Below are 23066 nucleotides of genomic sequence, written 5' to 3' on the forward strand. Positions count from 1 at the left end.
TTGAAAAACGAGTTTTAATGACTCCAACCTAAGTGTATGTAAACCTCCGACTTCAACTGTATACAGGGGGTACCGATACCGAGTAAATGTGTGGGAGTACCATTGAATGAATCCCGGAACATATTCCAGTCTGTGCTAGCAAAACAGTCCTGTAGCGTAGCATCCGTGTCATCTGACCACTTCTGTATTGAGCGAGTCACTGGTACTTCCTGCTTTAGTTTTTGCTTGTAATCAGGAGGATGGAATGATGGTCAATTAAGGCAACATTAATGATCAACATTTCTTCCCCTCTCCTCAGATGGTCATTCCTGGTGATGTGGCTGAGATGACAGAGTTCCAAGAGAAAACCATGAGCAATTCCCGCTTCATCCTAGAGCTGTGCTTGCCAAATGTGCAATTATCATTACCCAACAAGGCCTTTTATGAGAAACTGCACAACAGGTAATGTGCACAGGGAACATGAGTGATTGGCAGTGGCTGGGATGATGTTCTAAATGAAATCTTTACAATGTTGTAGTGAATGGTATTCATTTTATTATATCACTAATCACCCTCCCATCCCCTTCTGGCAGGATAAACAATGACCTGCTGTTATGGGAGCCCAACGCTCCCTTGCCTGTGGAGACAGTGGAGAACATTCCGTATGGAGTAGGGCTGTCTGTAGCCAGCCAGCTGATCAACACTGCACACTACACCAAAGACAGCTTCAGCACATTCTGCTCCACTGGCCCTGAGGGTGAGACTGTCTCCACATAGTACAACCAAAATCTGCTACATCTCAACCTCATTCATGGTTTTCATATGCTGCTGCTGCAAGTCTGCAGGACACTCTTCAGTACAATAGTATTATATAGATGCACTTACCTATAACTAATATTCATTGTAAAATGTTATTCTGTCATTTCAAACAAACCACAACTTGCCTACTCGTATGGCTGTGGTGTCCTGTGCTTTGTGCCTGTAGAGGAGGACAGTGGATCGGAGGAGGAGACCATGCACTACTACTCCCCTGCCTCTGAGCAGTGCTTCAGATCTCGCAGGAAGAAGAAGCCCAAGGCCCAGAGCAAGACCTCCCAGAGCCTGTTCTCTGTAATCCTCACTGTCAACCTTGGCCTAGTGTCCCTGCAGACCAATGCAAAGGTAACACTGAGTTACAGTCACAATGATCTGTCATTTCTCAATTACATTGCATTTAAACAGCCTCAGAGAATACCCAGCTAACTGGTATGAGAAAATAATCTTAGTTTTTCTTTCCAGCAGCAGGATGGGACAGTTTTGAATAACCAACATGGAGAGTTCTGGTTGGAGGTGAAGAATGGTGTCCTGTTCAGTGTGACACAGTATGAAGGCTACAAAGACCAGCACTACATCTGCTTCCACAACAGTAACATTTGTCTCTATCACCAAGGTAAGAATGGAGACATTAACCCTTTACACGTGTGGAAATTGGCCTATATGGATCATGCTAAATGTAAATGTTGCTTACAGGAGAAATATGGAAAGCATATGCATAACCATGGTAGTAATTAAAAGGGAATAGTTTGGAGATTATGGGCAAATTATTAGACTGAAGTTGAGGACACAACAGCTCACCTGACAAGACTGAATCAAACAAACTGTACTTTTCTCTGCGTTGGTTGATAACAAAATCTGAAAATACTCTGGATACATTCAGTAACATGGTAAGAATTGTGGTGGCTAATTTCTGCATTACCAAATGAGGAGAGTTAAACACACCAGTCCGAGTTAACTACATCTTTAATACTTAAGATACTTTTGCAAAAGCCTCTTTGACCTTCAATAATGCACTCTCTCGAATGAACCAGGAAGGTGATTACACAATGGCTACAGAGATATTTTATAGCAAAGATACACCCCCTTCAACGTACATTGACAAACCACAGATACATAGAATGGGTCACAAAGGTTAAGTTTTGTGTGACAGATATCCATAAAACACAGCAGGCAGTAACTGCTATGTCAACAGGGTTCATTATATAGACCAGTATCTGGTCCCCTTAGAACTGTCCCTCCCTGGTACGGTATTGAACAGAACCATTAGCTCATGTCCTCTGGAATGCTTTTTAGGCGTTCATATCAAAATACATCATAAATCTCCTTTGTCAGTGCTATCTCATAGTGGCCCATCCTCAGTAAAACACCTCTTGTTCCCACTCCTGGACAAGCTCACTGAGGGGGGTGACCGGCGCACAGACATTGTGGAGACAAATAATTGGTTCCCCATTAATCACGCCATCCCTTCACATGGTTTAAGAATAGGTAAAGAGACATTCACATATGAAGACAAGTCTGACCTCTCCCCTCTCTGGGCCCCAAGTGTCTGAGCCCCAGCTAAGGGAAACGTGCAAATGAAAGACACCAGAGTCCAAAGGACACTTTCTAATGACAAGTATCTCACATAAGCATATTATACTAATAAAACATCTTAATTATCTATGTTACCCAACTAATTCTGATTCATCCACGACAGAATATTCCTGGAAAATTTGGGGTAGGTGCAACATAAGACAAAAAAATGACATTGGTTTGAGTGAGAGGTCTAACTGGTTCTCAAGTGTGCCCAGTTCCTAAGTAATTTCAATGCACTCTAAGTTTAGTCTTCTACTATAAGGTGCTTTTTTTGAGGTCTCCTAGCTGTGCCGTTAAGGAACTAGAGCAAGCACACTTGTAGTTATTTAAAAAAATAATAATATTAAACACAGCCCTCCATCCTGCCTTTACACAATTACTGTTGTTTACGCAATCCAAAAAACAGTCCATTATAAATTGCAATCTGGTAAAGTGGGCATAATTTGAAAGCTTGTTCTATTGCCAACATGTCTAGGTAAATTATAAAATATGATCTTATAGTGTTTAGCTTGCTTGTATGACATCAAAGCACTATTTATTATAATCCTCAACATCTCATCTTTGAAAATACAGAGTCCTCGTAATTTACATAATTTCCCTCACTCGGACAACAAATCATTTGCAAACGTTGCCCAATTAGCGGGAAGGATTTGGGGCAACTTCTTGTCAGGCGCAGGTGTCAAGTTCAGAACGGCTGTCAGTCAAAACCCCATACAGAGCCGTGAAGCTGAGACCGACCGTAAGATATGACGTCATGTATAGCATGTTACTGTACAACCACTGTGTTCCAATTTAGGCGCTTATCAGTGTCCAAATCTGCCATTTTCAACCTGTATACGGGTACGATAGTGAAGGGCTATGCCAGGTCACACTGACGTTTTTATCAAAATTTTTGGTGGAACTTCATAGATCCCCTCTCCAAATGAGTAAATATGCCATTGTTCATGGTGATGCCACTGTGTGTATGTTACATGTTGTGGGTTTATATCCAGGTATGGTGGAGGGAGACACCCCAGTGTCCGACATCAAGCTGCCCTGCAGGACGCGTCCTCATTGGCTGGAGCCGGCCATCTACCTCTCTGAGGCAGCTCCTGATAGGCCGTCCCCCTCGGAGGGCATCGGCCTGGATGACCACAGCATGCTGTCTGTCGCCGTCAAGATCTCCTCCCAGAACATGGAGCGCAATGTCAAGGTAGGTACAACCCGCTTACAATTCTACTATTAGTGTACAATAACTTGTGCCAGGTTTTCTAACACTAGTCAGTTGCTTGAGAAAGAAAAGCCAGGTTGTTTTTGAACAGACACGGGGATGCAGTTGATGTCGGAAGTTTACATACACCTTAGCCAAATACATTTATACTCAGTTTTTCACAATTCCTGACATTTAATCCTAGTAAAAATCCCTGTCTTAGGTCAGTTACGATGAGCACTTTATTTTAAGAATGTGAAATGTCAGAATAATAGTAGAGAGAATGATTGATTGATTTATTTCAGCTTTTAATTCTTTCATCACATTCCCAGTGGGTCAGAAGTTTACATACACTCAATTAGTATTTGGTAGTATTGCCTTTAAATTGTTTAACTTGGGTCAAACGTTTCGTGAAGCCTTCCACAACCTTCCCACAATAAGTTGGGTGAATTTTGGCCCATTCCTCCTGACAGAGCTGGTGTAACTGAGTCAGGTTTGTAGGCCTCCTTGCTCGCACACGCTTTTTCAGTTCTACAGTTCTGCCTAACAAATTTTCTATAGGATTGAGGTCGGGGCTTTGTGATGGCCACTCCAATACCTTGACTTTGTTGTCCTTAAGCCATTTTGCCACAACTTTGGAAGTATGCCTGGGGTCATTGTCCATTTGGAAGACCAATTTGCGGCCAAGCTTTAACTTCCTGACTGATGTCTTGAGATGTTGCTTCAATATATTCACATAATTTTCCATCCTCATGATGCCATCTATTTTATGAAGTGCACCAGTCCCTCCTGCAGCAAACATGATGCTTCCACCCCGTGCTTCATGGTTGGGATGGTGTTCTTCGGCTTGCAAGCCTCCCCCTTTTTCCTCCAAACATAACGATGGTCAATATGGCCAAACAGTTCTATATTTGTTTCATCAGACCAGAGGACATTTCTCCAAAAAGTACGATCTTTGTCCCCATGTGCAGTTGCAAACTGTAGTCTGGCTTTTTTATGGCGGTTTTGGAGCAGTGGCTTCTTCCTTGCTGAGCGGCCTTTCAGGTTATGTCCATATAGGACTCGTTTTACTGTGGATATAGATACTTTTGTACCTGTTTCCTCCAGCATCTTCACAAGGTCCTTTGCTGTTGTTCTGGGATTGATTTGCACTTTTTGGAACAAAGTATGTTCATCTCTAGGAGACAGAACACGTCTCCTTCCTGAGCGGTATGATGGCTGCGTGGTACCATGGTGTTTATACTTGCGTACTATTGTTTGTACAGATGAACGTGGTACCTTCAGGCATTTGGAAATTGCTCCCAAGGATGAACCAGACTTGTGGAGGTCTACAATTTTTTTTTCTGAGGTCTTGGCTGATTTCTTTTGATTTTCCAGTGATGTCAAGCAAAGAGGCACTGAGTTTGAAGGTAGGCCTTGAAATACATCCACAGGTACACCTCCAATTGACTCAAATTATGTCAATTAGCCTATCAGAAGCTTCTAAAGCCATTACATCATTTTCGGGAATTTTCCAAGCTCTTTAAAGGTGCAGTCAACTTATTGTATGTCGACTTCTGACCCACTGGAATTGTGATACAGTGAATTATAAGTGAAATAATCTGTCTGTAAACAATTGTTGGAAAAATTACTTGTGTCATGCACAAAGCAGATGTCCTAACCGACTTGCCAAAACTATAGTTTGTTAACAAGAAATTTGTGGAGTGGTAGAAAAACTAGTTTTAATGACTCCAACCTAAGTGTATGTAAACTTCCGACTTCAACTGTATTTGCTCACTGTCTGGGTTTCCTCTGCAGGAGTTCCTGATTGCAGTGGGAATGAAAGGGGCCACACTCCAGCACCGAGTGGTTCCCCTCAAACTGGGCTGGTATGACCAGGTAAACTCAGCACCTGTTAATCCAAGGTGTTGTTTGTGTACAGTTCAACGCCACAACTTATCTTAATCATATCTTAAGCATCCCTTGGAACAGATGAACCATACTCCTGACTGATCAGTGTTTCTTGGTTGTGTGTAACAGATCGTAGACTTCCTGAATGTGTCTGATGAGCCTGTGTTGGGTTACAACCCCCCTGCCTCAGTCACCACCCTTCATCTCCACCTGTGGAGCTGCTCACTAGACTACAGGTGCTGTTGACTGACTACAGTAAATTCGGAAAGTATTCAGAACCCTTGACTTTTTCCTAGTTTTGTTACGTTACAGCCATATTTTTTCCTCATCAATCTACATACAGTACCCCATAATGACAAAGCGAAAGTAAAAAAAGTTGTAAATATATTAACAATAAAAAGCAGAAATACTTTATTTATATAAGTATTAAGACACTTTGCTTTAACACTCAAAATGAGCTCAGGTGCATCCTGTTTCCATTTATCATCCTTGAGATGTTTCTACAACTTGATTGGAGTCCACCTGTGGTAAATTCAATTGATTGGACATGGTTTGGAAAGGCACACACCTGTCTATATAAGGTCCCACAGTTGACAGTGCATGTCAGAGCAAAAACCAAGCCACGAGGTCGAAGGTATTGTCCGTAGAGTTCCAATACAGGATTGTGTCGGTACAGATCTGGGGATGGGTAGCAAAATATTTCTGCAGCATTGAATGTCCCCAACAACACAGTGGCCTCCGTCATTCTTAAATGTGAGAAGTTTGGAACCACCAAGACTCTTCCTAGAGCTGGCCGCCGGACTGAACTGAGCAATCTGGGGAGAAGGGCATTGGTCAGGGAGGTGACCAAGAACCCAATGGTCATTCTGACGGAGCTCCAGAGTTCCTCTGTGGAAATGGGAGAACTTTCCATAAGGACAACCATCTCTGCAGCATTCTTCCAATCAGGCCTTTCTCTTCAGTAAAAAGCACATGACAGCCTGCTTGAGTTTGCCAAAAGTCACCTAAAGGACTCTCAGACCCTGAGGAACAAGATTCTCTGGTCTGATGAAACCAAGATTGAACTCTTTGGCCTGAGTGCCAAGCGTCACGTCTCGAGGAAACCAGGCACCATCCCTACGGTGATGGCAGCATGGTGGTGGCAGCATCATGCTGTGGGGATGTTTGTCAGCGTTAGGGACTGGGACACTAGTCAGGATCAAGGGAAAGATGAATGGAGCAAAGTACAAAGAGATCCTTGATGAAAACCTGCTCCAGAGCACCTTCCAACAGGACAACGACCCTACGCACACAACCAAGACAACGCAGGAGTGGCTTCGGGACAAGTCTCTGAATGTCCTTGAGTGGCCCAGCCAGAGCACGGACTTGAACACGATCGAACATCTCTGGAGAGACCTGAAATTATTTGTGCAACGACGCTCCCCATCCAACCTGACAGAGCTTGAGAGGATCTGCAGAGAAGAATGGGAGAAACTGCCCAAATACAGGTGTGCCAAGCTTGTAGTGTCATACCCAAGAAGACTCGCGGCAATAATCACTGCCAAAGGTGCTTCAACAAAATACTGAGTAAAGGGTCTGAATCCTTATGGGATTGTCATATTTCAGTTTTTTATTTCTAATAAATGTGCTAATATTTAAAACAAGTCTGTTTTTGCTTTGTTGTTATGGGGTATTGTGTGTAGATTGAGGGGGAAAACAATTTTATTATTTTTAGAATAAGGCTGTAATGTAACAATGTGGAAAAAGTCAAGGGGTCTGAAATACTTACCGAATGTACTGTGTCATGTTCATGACCTAATTCATCTGTATTTTCTGTGTATTCAGTGTTTGTATTTTAACATGCTGTATTCCCTCTGCAGACCCCTGTATCTACCACTGAGGTCTCTGATGGTAGTGGAGACATTCAGCATCTCCAGCAGTGTGTCCTTAGACCACTCATCCTCCTCTCTCAGGTACTGTTGCAGCACTGGTCATGTCATTGAAATAAAATCAGCAGGGGCGTATCACTGGATGTTTCTGTATTTTGTGTTGTTTCTAGGATTATTTTGGATGAAGCAGCTTTGTTCCTCTCTGACAAGGGCAATGCCGTCTCTGTAAATCTATTGCGAGGTGAGCTGATTTCTGTTACATTTTCAATTTGAATGTCAAAGATCCTTTAGACGCTCTGACCAGTAAGCCATTTGCGTTATCGCCCAGACTATGTGCAGGTGGTAGACATGGGAACATTAGAGCTGAGGATCACTGCGGTCAAACCTGGAGTGGACAGAGAATTGGTAAGAGCTGACAAACTCTGTTGATCTATGAGAAACCTGTTTCCAACAACAAGACGGCACCGTTGAGCCAATCTTCTCACTGTCTTTTGACAGACTGAGCCCAGATTTGAGCTGCGCTGTTCCAGTGATGTCATCCACATCAGAACGTGTTCAGACTCCTGTGCTGCTCTGATGAACCTCATCCAGTACGTGGCCAGCTATGGAGACCTACTGCCCCCTCCTGGGCCGGAGGCCAAGAGCACCAGCTCCAAGCAGAGCGCAAAGGTCAGCTTTTATACCCCTCAGGTACATTTATCATAGCCATTACACTATATCAAACTGTTGCCTTGAGAGTGATGAGCAGTGAATGGTCAGTGGAGAATTTGGTTTATCTGTATATTGTGAGGCACATTTATAACACAACAAAGCCATTACAATTACAGTATATCAAACTATTTTGCTGAGAGAGTAGAACAGTCTGGACTGTGTAGATAGATACAAGTGTGATTCTAAATTCTGTAGTGAGGATATGGACTCTGCTGTCTGCTGAGTTAAAATGTTGTTCATGTCTGGCCAGCCGGAGGCTCCAAGCCGGCCCCCTTCCCAGGCTCCTCTTCTCCCTGAGGCTGAGCAGCAGATGCTGCAGGACCTGATGAGTGAGGCCATGGAGGAGGCAGACAGTCAGCACATCCTGGCACTGCAGCGCAACGGTGAGACTACATACAACCACAACTATATAACATTCCCTTAATGCATAGAAGTTAATTTGACTTGACTCAACTGGTCCCACTCCCTCCTCAACCGCTACAGGAATACACGAGGAGCAGAATCAGGACCTCGACCTGCCTCGCTCTGACCTCTTCCTTTTCCCAGACGAGAGTGGGAATCTGCCACAGGAGCCGAGCCCCACATACCTCACCCTCCGCTCCCCCCTCATCACCGCTGCCCCTAACCTGGCCTCAGAGAACGACGACTTCTGTATTCTAGAGACCCCGGGCTCCAGAACAGACGTAAGAGTATGCATCTTATACAGTTATTTACTCAGCATGTTGGATAACTAGTACATTTAGTCTGTCTATTGCATTGGTGTGAAGGGTGTGTTTATTGTCTCAGGATCGGGATGAGGAGCCAGTGGTGAATAAGTTGATCCCAGACTCCATTGAGATCAAAGACAACCACTTTGGCCAGCCCCTGGACAGCAGCGACTCCAGCAGGGGAGCCCTGAACTTCCCTGTCCCAGAGGTGCGCTACCTCATCAGGGAGATCTCTGTCATCTGGCACCTCTACGGAGGGAAGGACTTTGGGAGCGCCACATTCACCTCCTCTCCTGCTAGAAGTCGGGGGTGAGTGTGTTTGTGCTTTGGACTGTTCAACTGTTCTTTATTACAACAACAATACTAGGAGATGTGATTGAACTGAGATTGTGTCAAATGACAGGATGGATAAAGAAAGAAAAGGATGTAGAGTAATGGTGAAAGGTGCATAAGATGATCAAGTGTCCTCTGTTAATGTTTGGGTTATGTTGAAGGTGTACCCCACACAGCTCCCCCTCCCAGACCCCAGTCAGACAGAGCAGGGGTGGAGGATGGGCCGGAGGAGGGCGGGGCAGGAACCTTGACGTCCTGATGGAGATCCAGCTCAGCAAGGTAAGAGGACTTCACAAGCCCTCTCCTGTAACAATACAACATGTAGGCTATGTATGCCAAATGGGATGATAAGTGCATCCTTTAGTATGAAGCTAGAGTTGAGGACCTCTTGCTCTTTTTCCAGGTGAGGTTCCAGCATGAAGTCTACCCCCAGGCCCCAATGGCCTCTGGGTCGGCGGCGGACCAGCCTAAGTCCCGGCAGGTGTTCATCGTCCAGGACCTGGAGATCAGAGACAGACTGGCCTCCTCCCATATGAACAAGTTCCTGTACCTCTACTCCAGCAAGGAGATGCCCCGCACTGCCCACTCCAACATGGTGAGAGACATTGTGCATGTACAGTAATGTCCATGTGATTGTGGTCACATTAAAGACATGATAGTGGTTAAGGCATGTTTATGCTGAATGTGTTTGTTTGTGGTTCTCTGTAGCTCAGTTGGTAGAGCATGGTGCCAGCAACGCCAGGATAGTGGGTTTTAATCCCAGAACCACTCATACTTTAAAATGTATGCCCGCGTGACTGTAAGTCACTTTGGATAAAAACGTTTGCTAAATATTACATTTTTGTTTGTTTGTTTTCTTGCAGCTAACAGTTCGGGCTCTGCACATGTGTGCAGAGACAGGTCAAGCACCCCTGGAATGCTGTCTGCGAGTCTCACTCATGCCCCTTCGTCTCAACATCGATCAGGTGAGCCAGAGATAAACGTGCTGGTTTTATCCAGTTAATCATACCTCCTTCTGAGGTTTCCAAAAATGTCAAGCCATGGAAATGTAATGCTTTCACATGCTCTCATTTAACACATTTTCAGTTATACTATTGATCCCGTTGAAATTACCCTGGCTTTTTTATTTTCTTGTAGGATGCATTGTTTTTCTTGAAAGACTTCTTTTCCAACCTTGCTGCTGAAGTTGAAATATTTTCTCCACCTGATCAAGAAGGTAAAATATCCTTGGCTAGAGGCTTGTACATTATGAACAATGTAGCCTATTGAGTAGATTTTAGGCATAGGTTATTTCATGATTTGTCTCCGAGCAAAATGTTGACCCTCAATGATGCATTTGTTGGTCTGCAGCCCTGTGTGTTTCAATGAAGAAGCCATCTGCCCCAGAGGTGTCCTGCAGCTTCACTAAGCATGGAGGTGGGAGCCAGGACCCTGGCCCCATCATCTCTGTGCCTGCCCAGAGCCGCTCCAGCTGCAGCATCAACGGCCTCACCTTATCCAGTAACAGCGACACTGGGGAGGCTGAGGCTGCCACTGCATCATCCTTCACTGACCAGCCCATCTTCTTCAGGTAGGTGTCCCTTACTCTGTAGAGGTGGACAGGCACCTGATGTCATTTGGGTTAAGGCATAACTTATCTTCATCTTACTATATGTGTTCTACACACAAATAATGAAGTGTTTGAGCTTTGCTAGCAAATTATGAAATATTTGTTTGATTTCCCTCAGAGAGTTTTGGTTTACCTCTGAAGTTCCTATTCGTCTGGATTACCATGGAAAACACGTTTCAATGGAGCAAGTATGTTGTTTTAACAATCTCTAAAAACATACTGTATACAAACACATTCAGTTTTGTGATCAGGGATTCCAGTGTTGACAGACTTGACAACTTGTGTTGTGCAGCCTACATATTGTGCAATATTTTGGTTAACAAGCGCTGATGATGGACAGTATTCAAATGCAGAAGCACATTATTTATAAATGGAGCATTTCTTACTCACAGTAGCACATTTTGCACATGTTTCTTGCACTGCTCCTCTGTTTCAGGGAACGTTTGCTGGGATTGTGATTGGGTTGACACAGCTGAATTGCTCTGAGCTGAAACTAAGGCGATTATGCTACAGACAAGGGTAGGTTTAATCAGTACCTTCATATTTGTATGATTTGTTATGACAGGATGTACCAACACTTAATTGGGTTATTCCTGATGTTAAATGATGACACACAATCTATTATGTCTAGTATAAAAAATACAGTATGCAGAAACCATAAGAACATTCTTGGTTTTCTTCCAGACTGTTGGGAGTGGATAAGCTATTTTCCTATGCAATAAATGAATGGCTGAACGACATCAAGAAGAACCAGCTGCCAGGACTGTTGGGTGGAGTGGGACCGATCCACTCGCTGGTACAGTTGGGTAAGTAGGACATGTGTAAGTTGATAAACTGGTGTTGAAGCACTAATGTATTTACCTATTAATCAGACAGTATTTTGCTTGTTCCTGAAACTACTAACTGTTTTTTTGTAAGAAGATTCTGTCTAAGCCTCTCAGAACCACACAATATATTATGACTAAGGTCATTTTGTCCACAATGGAAATGAGTCTAAGCTTTTGGTTCAACCTAAAGACTATTGTTATACATGCACTGAGTGTACAGAATATTAGGAACACCTTCCTGATATTGAGTTGCACCACCTTTTGCCCTCAGAACAGCCTCAATTTGTTGGGACATGGACTCTACAAGGTGTTGAAAGAGTTCCACAGGGATGCTGGCCCATGTTGACTCCAATGCTTCCCACAGTTGTCAAGTTGGCTGGTAGCGGATCTCCACTCCGACTTGCTTGTTCTGTCTCATCCCACAGCTCAACTGGATTGAGATCTGGTGACTGGGAAGGCCACTGCAGTAAGCTGAATTCACTGTCATGTTTGTGGAACCATTCCTTGACAATCCTAGCCTTGTGGCATGGGGCATTATTCTTCTGATAAAAACTATTTGCAGGTGGATACACTGCTGCCATGAAGGGATGCACCTGATTGGCAATGATGTTCAAATATCCCGTGGCATTCAAACGTTGCTCCACTTTTATCACGGGGCCCAATGTGTGCCATGAAAACAAACCTCACACCATTACCATCAGCCTGCAATGTTCACATGTGGCATGAAGGATGCATGTACTCATTCTCCATACCCTAGTCCTCCCATCAGCGTGAACCAGCAGGAACCAGGATTCATCAGACCAGGCAATGTTTTTCACATTCTCCAGTGTCCAGTGTTTTCGTTCCTTAGCCCACTCCAACTGCAGTTTCTTGTTTTTTGCTGAAAGAAGTGGAACTCTGTAAGGTCGTCGGCTGCCATACCCCATTCGTGTCAAGGTATGACGAGTTGTGCATTCTTTTATGGGTCTTTAAGCAACAATTTTGTACTGGCCTGTCAGTTGACTAACTGTAGTCCATCAGTTGCTCTGCACAATTCGTGGCAGTCTCCTTAGTACTCTTTCATCAATGACCCATTTTCGACCATTGGTCGAATGTTTTGTACACTCAGTGTATATCAGAGTATGTTAATGTGTAGATGTCTTAATAAACCAAAGTCAAATCAGAAATCCTGATCTAATCAGCCTTTTTTGCATTAACCAAATAACACGTTTCCTTTTCCTCCTCCTTGTGTTCAGTCCAGGGATTTAGGGACCTGGTGTGGCTCCCGATAGAGCAGTACCGGAAGGATGGTCGGGTTGTACGGGGATTGCAGCGTGGTACTGCCTCCTTTGGAACCTCCACAGCTATGGCTGCTCTGGAACTTACCAACCGCATGGTGCGGACTATCCAAGTAAAGAAAAATCACCCCAGTCCAGAAATACATATATAGGTTGTAACTGTCCTGCATCTCTTTTCAACTTCTGTGTTACAAGTTTATCAGGCTCCATGTAATGCAAAACTATTTGTTTGATTTGTGCTCTTCAGGCAGCAGCAGAAACGGCCTATGACATGGTATCTACAGGATCCGATGAGAGGGAGACAAAGAGAATAAAACGGTTCTCTCATTACAGATTGTCTCATCAGCCAGTTGATCTCCGGGAAGGTGTAGCCAATGCTTACAGTGTTGTAAAAGAGGTAACTTCCATGATGCTAACATTTTGCATCTCATCTGCTTGTAGTGCTGCTTAAAGTGTTACACACTACAAGATTGAATACAGGATGAAGTTACCTGTCAGGACTGTAATAAATCATGCTCAATATTCGTATTCCCCACAGGGAATCACGGACACTGCTCTGACCATCTATGACACGGCCACGCGTGAGCACGAGCAGCGTGGGATGACCGGGGCAGTGGGTGGGGTCGTTCGACAGCTCCCCCCATCTGTGGTCAAGCCTCTCATCATGGCCACCGAGGCTACCTCCAACGTGCTGGGGGGCATGAGGAACCAGATTCACCCAGACGCACGCCAGGAAGAATCCCAGAAATGGCGGCAAGGGGAGGAGTGATGGCCGACCGCTTTCCAATGACTGAACTGATGGTTGTTCAGAATCAGAGGGAAGTGTATTTTCCCTCAAAGAAAACACTCCCTCAACTGTTGCAAGGCCTGATGAGTATTACAAGCTGGAAGGATCTGGCTCTGCAGATGTAATTACTTTTTGAGGTAAAATGGAGTGTCGCTGAAAAGTCAGCACCGGTGTAAATGAAACACAATTAGACTTGTGGCGGTTGGACTAGTGTGAATCAGCTTGTGTTACCTTTTATATCACATTTTCTCTTGCAGTGCCTTCATGGTAATATTATGCTGTTGTACTACCATATGTTAGACAGAGGGACTTGGAAGAGCAGCTAGTGTGCAGAGTCAGAGGTCACTGTGCCATACTGTAGATCATAATTGATCACCTTGGCTATAGGATTGCTATAGGATAGGACTGGCTTGTTTTGAATGTTGAGAATCTTTCCATAATGGTAACAGTAGTGCATCATATCCTAACATGGGACAGAGATGAGGAGTGGTGTCAGAAAGAGATGAGTACAGCACGTCTGTAGTTTGTCATATTCAATATTCGCTTATCCTAATTTGTGTCAAATAACACTAATATCTCAACGAGATGCTGTAAGCTGTGTACCATGTATATGTGTGGGCTTTATAACTAACTATTCTATGTAACATTTCTTGCAGACAGCATCCTAAAAGACATTCTCAGCATTGTGTAGTGTGTTGTATAGATCAGCATTGTCAATTACAACTGATGTTGTAACTGTGACCAGTAAAATGGGGGTGCTAGATGTTTTTCTGATTATGGCTGTTTAGTGACTCTGAAATACATTATAAGAGCATTGCAGGCTACAGTCTTGTGGTACAATTGTCTATGTAGCATTTTTTTTTTGTGGTCATGTTTAAATTGACATTTTATAAATATGAAATTGAGAAGCAGTCTGTGTCCATCTAGATTACACATTTCACTTAAATGTCACTATACTTTTCCCTAAATCCGCTTGTGCTGTCTGGTACTTAGTTTTGTGCTGTCTGCTACTTAGTCTTGTGCTGTCTGCCACTTAGTCTTAAATATCATGCCCATGTTTGCAATATTGTTTGTAGGCATCTATGCTTATTTTGGAGATGGCTGATATGATAATTGTGATGCAGCCTTTAAATATGCTCTACATCCCTGAGTTGTTTTGGACAACGGTTCAATACAAAAATGTAAATAACTGTTAATGTAATGGGAATTGTAATGTATGTGATAAGATAATATTGTTTATTGTACAGTTGATCTTCACAAGTTGTATTAAAATCATATATTCTTTAAAAGGGAAATAAACTATTTAATGTCCACTGAAATATCTTGCCTCTTGAGAAGCCAAAGTTATTCCCTTCATAATAATGGTCATCAGTGGAGGCAAAAAAATAGGACACACCCACAGGTTGGTTACCATAGAAACAGTGGGGAAGCAACAAACGGGACAGAGTTGGTAAGTTTGTTGCACTCGCATACCATTCTTATGTAAATAATGATACAATATTGTAACATTGCACTGTCATACAATGTGTCAAGTAAACACTGAAACATTGATTTTATCCTCCACTCTGCAGAACTTTTCAGATGGACTTCACTGTAAATCTTAACAGCCTTGGCTTCGAGTGTGGATTAAGTGAATATGAAAAAGAATTCATATTCCTTCGTGCACGCGCTACTGGATTGACTGTATGTGGATGTGTACATGCAGCATTCTTATGCAAACTTGCATATTCATTGAGGTATGCTTGGAAACTCACAACACAATATCCCACACAATACAGTACAACACTCTAGGCCAGTGGTCACCAACCTTGTCTGAGTCAAGATCACCTTCGCAGTCAAAAAGCAAACTGAGCTCTACTGCTCAGATTTTAATTTTTGTTTTTACATTAACCTCACACAAACAGTTTTGTAAGAATGAGGTTTGGGTAGTAGGCCTAATACATTAACACAGCATATTGGCTATATGATTGGCCTGCCAATATTGTTATTCAGACCATATTATATTTCAAAACTCGAGCTTTGATAACAAAATATATAAGTTTAGCACAGTGAGGCACTGTGAAGCGTGAATGTAAATTATTAGCTTTTATAATTTTACTGGACTTATGGTACCTGCATCTGATAGTCAACGACATCAAATCACGAGGTCAGTGATCTTCAGGTCGAAAAGTCAGAGCTCTAGAAAGGTGTCCGAGTTGGAATTCCGAGTTGGATGACCGTTCAAAACGTTTTTTTCCCAACCGCCTCTCACCGTCCCTGCTCTCTCCTTTCCTCCGGTGAGACTGACCAGAGAGAGAGGACACCGTCTTCCACCTGATGGTGAAACTCGAGTCACACCGCATCTGCCTCATGCACAAATTCATGTTGTTCATATGACCAGAGAAAGTTAAATATTCCTTAATATTAAAATCGACACGACGAGCTGCTAATAATAATAAAACGCTGGGCTATAGAAACTTGGCTACTCATTCATTGCAGCCCGAGCGGAAGTACGGAGAATGGCGTTTTGTAATAGTGTTGAATAAAAACAGTGACAGTGCTGAATATGAACTCACTCATAAAAACGGCAGCTCTTTGCTGTATTCGTTGACAGTCGCTCTGTGGTCATGGTTTTAAAAGTTATTCAATCTTACGTAGGTTAGTAGCCTATTAAACTTCGCTGTGGCCAGGGCCATGGAAGCTCTGTGGCCACTGTGATTTGAGCTATCCGATTGGGCAGTGCATAGGTGCACTCGATTTAGTCTGTCGGGTAGGTGGAGTTTGTTTCATGGGAACACTTTTCTACCCGGTGCGCAGGACTTTTGAATCAAGTGCACCTACCACAACAGCTCAGCACGATTTAAAAAAAGGAGCGCAAGCCTTTATCGTTCGTTGGCTTTTCTACAGAAATATTTGGCGATTGACTATGAATGCCTTGAAGATCGACAAGTTGGCGACCACTATGTCTAGGCAATCATTTTGTTAGGCCTACTTAAAAAATAATAATAATATATATATATAAATATATATATATACACAGTTGAAGTCGGAAGTTTACATACACTTAGGTTGGAGTCATTAAAACTAGTTTTTCTACCACTCCACAAATTTCTTGTTAACAAACTATATTTTTGGCAAGTCGGTTAGGACATCTACTTTGTGCATGACACAAGTCATTTTTCCAACAATTGTTTGCAGACAGATTATATCACTTATAATTCACTGTATCACAATTCCAGTGGGTCAGAAGTTTACATACATTAAGTTGACTGTGCCTTTAAACAGCTTGGAAAATTACAGAAAATGATGTCATGGCTTTAGAAGCTTCTGATAGGCTAATTGACATCATCTGAGTCAATTGGAGGTGAACCTGTGGATGTATTTCAAGGCCTACCTTCAAACTCAGTGCCTCTTTGCTTGACATCATGGGAAAATCAAAAGAAATCAGCCAAGACCAAGTCTGGTTCATCCTTGGGAGCAATTTCCAAATGCCTGAAGGTACCACGTTCATCTGTACAAACAATAGTACGCAAGTATAAACACCATGGGACCACGCAGCCGTCATACCGCTCAGGAAGGAGATGCATTCTGTCTCCTAGAGATGAACATACTTTGGTGTGAAAAGTGCAAATCAATCCCAGAACAACAGCAAAGGACCTTGTGAAGCTGCTGGAGGAAACAGGCATAAAAGTATCTATATCAACAGTAAAACGAGTCCTATATCGACATAACCTGAAAGGCCGCTCAGCAAGGAAGAAGCCACTGCTCCAAAACCACCATAAAAAAGCCAGGCTATGGTTTGCAACTGCACATGGGGACAAAAATTGTACATTTTGGAGAAATGTCCTCTGGTCTGATGAAACAAAAATAGAACTGTTTGGCCATAATGACCATCGTTATGTTTGGAGGAAAGAGGGGGAGGCTTGCTAGCCGAAGAACACCATCCCAACCGTGAAGCACAGGGGTGGCAGCATCATGTTTTGGGGGTGCTTTGCTGCAGGAGGGACTGGTGCACTTCACAAAATAGATGGCATCATGAGGGTGGAAAATTATGTGGATATATTGAAGCAACATCTCAAGACATCAGTCAGGAAGTTAAAGCTTGGTCCCAAATGGGTCTTCCAAATGGACAATGACCCCAAGCATACTTTCAAAGTTGTGGCAAAATGGCTTAAGGACAACAAAGTCAAGGTATCGGAGTGGCTATCACAAAGCCCTGACCTCAATCCTATAGAAAATGTGTGGGCAGAACTGAAAAAGTGTGTGCAAGCAAGGATGCCTACAAACCTGACTCAGTTACACCAGCTCTGTCAGGAGGAATATGCCAACATTTATCCAACTTACTGTGGGAAGGTTGTGGAAGGCTACCCGAAATGTTTGACCCAAGTTAAACAATTTAAAGGCAATACTACCAAATATTAAATGAGTGTATGTAAACTTCTGACCCACTGGGAATGTGATGACAGAAATAAAAGCTGAAATAAATCATTCTCTCTACTATTATTCTGACATTTCACATTCTTAAAATAAAGTGGTGATTCTAACTGACCTAAGACAGGACATTTTTACATGGATTAAATGTCAGGAATTGTGAAAAACTGAGTTTAAATGTATTTGGCTAAGGTGTATGTAAACTTCCGACTTCAACAGTATATATACAGTGGGGAGAACAAGTATTTGATACACTGCCGATTTTTCAGGTTTTACTACTTACAAAGCATGTAGAGGTCTGTAATTTTTATCATAGGTACACTTCAACTGTGAGAGACGGAATCTAAAACAGAAATCCAGAAAATCACATTGTATGATTTTTAAGTAATTAATTTGTATTTTATTGCATGACATAAGTATTTGATCACCTACCAACCAGTAAGAATTCCGGCTCTCACAGACCTGTTAGTTTTTCTTTAAGAAGCCCTCCTGTTCTCCACTCATTACCTGCATTAACTGCACCTGTTTGAACTCGTTACCTGTATAAAAGACACCTGTCCACACACTCAATCAAACAGACGCCAACCTCCCCACAATGGCCAAGACCAGAGAGCTGTGTAAGGACATCAGGGATAAAATTGTAGACCTGCACAAGGCTGGGATGGGCTACAGGACAATAGGCAAGCAGCTTGGTGAGAAGGCAACAACTGTTGGCGCAATTATTAGAAAATTGAAGAAGTTCAAGATGACGGTCAATCACCCTCGGTCTGGGGCTCCATGCAAGATCGCACCTCGTGGGGCATCAATGATCATGAGGAAGGTGAGGGATCAGCCCAGAACTACACGGCAGGACCTGGTCAATGACCTGAAGAGAGCTGGGACCACAGTCTCAAAGAAAACCATTAGTAACACACTATGCCGTCATGGATTAAAATCCTGCAGTGCACGCAAGGTCCCCCTGCTCAAGCCAGCGCATGTCCAGGCCCGTCTGAAGTTTGCCAATGACCATCTGGATGATCCAGAGGAGAAATGGGAGAAGGTCATGTGGTCTGATGAGACAAAAATAGAGCTTTTTGGTCTAAACTCCACTCGCCGTGTTTTCAGGAAGAAGAAGGATGAGTACAACCCCAAGAATTACCATCCCAACCGTCAAGCATGGAGGTGGAAACATCATCATTCTTTGGGGATGCTTTTCTGCAAAGGGGATAGGACGACTGCACCATATTGAGGGGAGGATGGATGGGGCCATGTATCGCGAGATCTTGGTCAACAACCTCCTTCCCTCAGTAAGAGCATTGAAGATGGGTCGTGGCTGGGTCTTCCAGCATGACAACAACCCGAAACACACAACCAGGGCAACTAAGGAGTGGCTCCGTAAGAAGCATCTCAAGGTCCTGGAGTGGCCTAGCCAGTCTCCAGACCTGAACCCAGTTGAAAATCTTTGGAGGGAGCTGAAAGTCCGTATTGCCCAGCGACAGCCCCGAAACCTGAAGGATCTGGAGAAGGTCTGTATGGAGGAGTGGGCCAAAATCCCTGCTGCAGTGTGTGCAAATCTGGTCAAGAACTACAGGAAACGTATGATCTCTGTAATTGCAAACAAAGGTTTCTGTACCAAATATTAAGTTCTGCTTTTCTGATGTATCAAATACTTATGTCATGCAATACAATGCAAATTAATTACTTAAAAATCATTCAATGTGATTTTCTGGATTTTTGTTTTAGATTCCGTCGCTCACAGTTGAAGTGTACCTATGATAAAAAATTACAGACCTCTTACATGCTTTGTAAGTAGGAAAACCTGCAAAAGTGTTAAACAATTCTAAATATTTATATTTGAGATTCTTCAAATAGCCAGCCTTTGCCTTGATGACAGCTTTGCACACTCTTGGCATTCTCAACCAGCTTCATGAGGTAGTCACTTGGAATGCATTTCAATTAACAAGTGTGCATTGTTAAAAGTTCATTTTGTGGAATTTATTTCCTTAATGTGTTTTGAGCCAGTCAGTTGAATTGTGACAAGGTATGTGTGGTATACAGAAGATAGCCCTATTTGGTAAAAGACCAAGTCCATATTATGGCAAGAAAACCTCAAATAATTAAAACGAAATGACAGTCCATCATTACTTTAACACATGAAGGTCAGTCAATCTGGAAAATTTCAAGAACTTTTAAAGTTTCTTCAAGTGCAGTCACAAAAACCATCAAGCGCAATGATGAAACTGGCTCTCATGAAGACCGCTACAGGAAAGGAAGACCCAGAGTTACCTCTACTGCAGAGGATAAGTTCATTAGAGTTACCAGCCTCAGAAATTGCAGCCCAAATAAATGCTTCACAGAGTTCAGGTAATAGACACACCTCAACATCAACTGTTCAGAGGAGACTGCGTGAATCAGGCCTTCATGGTCGAATTGCTGCAAAGAAATCACTACTAAAGGACACCAATAATAAGAAGAGACTTGCTTGGGCCAAGAAACCCAAGCAATGGACATTAGACCAGTGGAAATCTGTCCTTTGCTCTGATGAGTCCAAATTGGACATTTTTTATTCCAACCGCTGTGTCTTCGTGAGAGACAGAGCAGGTGAACGGATGATCTCCACATATGTCGTTCCCACCATGAAGCATAGAGGAAGAGGTGTGATGTTGTGGTGGTGCTTTGTTGGTGACACTGTCAGTGATTTATTTAGAATTCAAGGTACACTTAATCAGCATGGCTACCACAGAATTCTGCAGCAATACGCCATCCCATCTGCTTTGCGTTTAGTGGGACTATCTTTAGTTTTTCAACAGGATAATGACCCAACACACCCCCAGGCTATGTAAGGGATATTTGTCCAAGAAGGAGAGCGATGAAGTGCTGCATCAGATGACCTGGCATACACAATCACCCGACCTCAACCCAATTGAGATGGTTTGGGATGAGTTGGACCGCAGAGTGAAGGAAAAGCAGCCAACAAGTGCTCAGCATATGTGGGAATTCCTTCAAGACTGTTGGAAAAGCATTCCTCATGAAGCTGGTTGAGAGAATGCGAAGAGTTTGTAAAGCTGTCATCAAGACAAAGGGTGGCTACTTCTAAAAATCAGTTTAACACTTTTTTGGTTACTACTTGATTCCATATGTGTAATTTCATAGTTTTGATGTCTTCACTATTATTCTAAATGTAGAAAATAGTAAAAATGAAGAAAAACCTTTGAATGAGTAGGTGTGTCCAAACTTTTGTCTGGTACTGTATATATGAAAAATTCTAACAGTAAAACACAATTTCTTTTTTGTTGAGAAAGCATTGGCCTACCAAGACAAATTGAAGATATAGATATGGTTTTACTGCCATCAAATGTATCTAAAAAAGGAAAAGGTCTGACTGTTGGTGTGCTTGGAGGGGGACACATTGGAAAACAGTTGGTCCAAGTGCTTCTTGAAAAGAATGGCCTAAAACCGTCACAAATCAACATTTCCTCAAGGAGGCCTGAAACTCTAGGTAATTGAAAAATAAAATGAAAGGAACAAATGGCATGAACTACAAATATAACAATGTAGTGAATGTAATATATTTTCATTTTGTAAATAACAGAGGAATTTGTGAAGAGGGGTATCATGTGTTACTTTGACAACCAGCGATTGGTTGCCTGGGCAGATGTGCTGTTCCTCTGTTGCCTTCCCTCTCACCTACCCAAGGTGTGTGCAGAGCTCCAATCCCACATACCAAAGCACTGCCTGGTGTACAGCTTCCTCTCTGCCGTACCTTTAAACAGGTAAAAACACATTTTAAAAATCCCCAAAACCCTTGTGTTATTGGCAAGAAATATTACCTGCTGTTCAAATCATTGTCCCCAAAAAATGTCCTCAAAAACTCATATCTTTGTATTACTTCATCCACACCTGCTGGATTCTATATTATGTTGTGTTTTTTTAAAGATTGGCACAGCTCCTTGGTCACAGCTTCATTCTCAAACCACAGTATGAGTTTGTGGCTTGTGACTCTGTCAACATGTGGCTTTCCCGAGGTCATGTGACCGTGGCTTTGAAAGACCCAAAAGTTATAGATGCATCCTGTCCTCTTGCCATGAGAGGTAGATAATTATTGGTGTGAACACTTACTGCATATTTACTGTATGAAATGTAAATGTCTGATGGTATATTGAGACATACAAGATAGGATATCTGATACATTTTCATATTTAGGTGGCCTCTGTCTGGATCCAAAGTGGCTGTTTGGGTTGTTGTACAGTCTCTTGAACATGTGCACCGCGGCAAATGTGGGATCCACTGAAGCTCTTGGGCTGATCAATGAGCTGTTCCAGTTAAAAGGTCCAGGCACTGTGGCATTCATCCTGAATAATTTTGTCAATTCCTCCTATGCATCTTCCCTGACACCAGATGAGTGAGTTTTCATTTTGCACACATTTTGTACAAAGGGTTTTTCTTATGAGAAAAGTTAACTTGCATATTTAATGTAACCTGTGTTGAAACTCAAACACACAGGAATAGAAAGACAAACATATACTTTAAAAAAAAAACACAAATGAATGATTAGGCTAACTAACCATACTTTTTAATTTGTCTCCCATGTCAAGGTCTTTCCCCTGGATTAATTTAGTTGATGTTCAGGCTAAGGAGACACCATTATCATGCTTCATATCAAGAAATAACAGTATGCAGGGTTGTCTCTCTGCTCTATACAATTCAGTAATGGTGGATCCACTGAAAGGAAAGAAAGAGACTGGAAAACCCAAAGACGGAACTCTGTCTGTCATAACACCAAGTCATTGTAAAAAATCTGATTTTGTGTGATGTTGATTTACTCTCAAACTGTAACAGAATAAAATAAAGGGATTGAGTATATTTTTTATCAGAGAAATTAATGTACCCTTCAAAATGTATAACAATCTCAGGTTATCATCAGGGCATAGGAATAAGGATGGGGACCATCCATCCATCATCAACCAACACCAGGCAATCATTTCGCCACTGCTTTATTCAGTGTTCATTCAGTAATGAACATTTTGACGTGTCAGTCACGGTAATATTACTGTAGCCTTAGGTGCGATGTTAATCACATGATGTTAATCACGTGATTAACATCGTCAA

The 23066-nt window shown here is 42.6% G+C and overlaps 2 protein-coding genes across 18 annotated transcripts in view; both read left to right on the forward strand.

Annotated features, from left to right (window-relative positions):
- Positions 1-14887, forward strand: part of LOC106591759 (autophagy-related protein 2 homolog B) — a 30486-nt gene extending 15599 nt beyond the window's left edge. For 3 of the 16 annotated variants that reach the window (XM_045716172.1, XM_045716177.1, XM_045716176.1), the window contains exons 19-43: positions 299-441; positions 573-736; positions 965-1140; positions 1258-1408; positions 3363-3562; positions 5357-5437; positions 5579-5685; positions 7309-7401; positions 7488-7558; positions 7646-7722; positions 7816-8007; positions 8279-8411; positions 8512-8717; positions 8815-9044; positions 9230-9347; positions 9472-9663; positions 9932-10033; positions 10206-10284; positions 10419-10638; positions 10796-10865; positions 11114-11196; positions 11362-11483; positions 12740-12894; positions 13029-13178; positions 13320-14887. In XM_045716172.1, coding sequence (XP_045572128.1) covers positions 299-441; positions 573-736; positions 965-1140; positions 1258-1408; positions 3363-3562; positions 5357-5437; positions 5579-5685; positions 7309-7401; positions 7488-7558; positions 7646-7722; positions 7816-8007; positions 8279-8411; positions 8512-8717; positions 8815-9044; positions 9230-9347; positions 9472-9663; positions 9932-10033; positions 10206-10284; positions 10419-10638; positions 10796-10865; positions 11114-11196; positions 11362-11483; positions 12740-12894; positions 13029-13178; positions 13320-13550 — 3546 coding nt within the window. In that variant the 3' untranslated portion in view covers positions 13551-14887. Of the gene's footprint in view, positions 1-298; positions 442-572; positions 737-964; positions 1141-1257; positions 1409-3362; positions 3563-5356; positions 5438-5578; positions 5686-7308; positions 7402-7487; positions 7559-7645; positions 7723-7815; positions 8008-8278; positions 8412-8511; positions 8718-8814; positions 9045-9229; positions 9348-9471; positions 9664-9931; positions 10034-10205; positions 10285-10418; positions 10639-10795; positions 10866-11113; positions 11197-11361; positions 11484-11775; positions 12441-12739; positions 12895-13028; positions 13179-13319 lie in introns of those variants that run through there. The other 13 variants (XM_014183148.2, XM_014183548.2, XR_006769432.1 and 10 more) reach the window with 12 other exon arrangements.
- A 30-nt stretch (positions 14888-14917) lies between these two features.
- Positions 14918-22820, forward strand: noxred1 (NADP-dependent oxidoreductase domain containing 1). Of its 2 annotated transcripts, XM_014183830.2 has the most exons (7): positions 14918-15018; positions 15140-15304; positions 21260-21456; positions 21550-21730; positions 21894-22048; positions 22161-22359; positions 22553-22820. In XM_014183830.2, exons 2-7 carry the CDS (start codon positions 15150-15152, stop codon positions 22767-22769), a joined length of 1104 nt encoding a protein of 367 aa, XP_014039305.1. In that variant the 5' UTR covers positions 14918-15018; positions 15140-15149; the 3' UTR covers positions 22770-22820. The 2 variants fall into 2 exon arrangements, with proteins under 2 accessions (XP_014039305.1, XP_014039350.1); XM_014183875.2 differs by lacking the exon at positions 14918-15018 and having other exon boundaries at positions 21256-21456.
- The last annotated feature ends 246 nt before the right edge of the window (positions 22821-23066 follow it).

The sequence above is a fragment of the Salmo salar genome, chromosome ssa01 (genome assembly GCF_905237065.1).
Source record: "Salmo salar chromosome ssa01, Ssal_v3.1, whole genome shotgun sequence".
Taxonomy (NCBI): Eukaryota; Metazoa; Chordata; class Actinopteri; order Salmoniformes; family Salmonidae; genus Salmo; species Salmo salar.

Bases quoted from the DNA above. Each gene is read 5' to 3' on its own strand.
- noxred1 (XM_014183830.2), top strand. From the start codon at position 15,150: ATGGACTTCACTGTAAATCTTAACAGCCTTGGCTTCGAGTGTGGATTA. The intron at 21,731-21,893 runs GTAAAAACACAT...GTTTTTTTAAAG, and splicing joins TCTGCCGTACCTTTAAACAG to ATTGGCACAGCTCCTTGGTC. The intron at 22,049-22,160 runs GTAGATAATTAT...TTTCATATTTAG, and splicing joins CTGTCCTCTTGCCATGAGAG to GTGGCCTCTGTCTGGATCCA.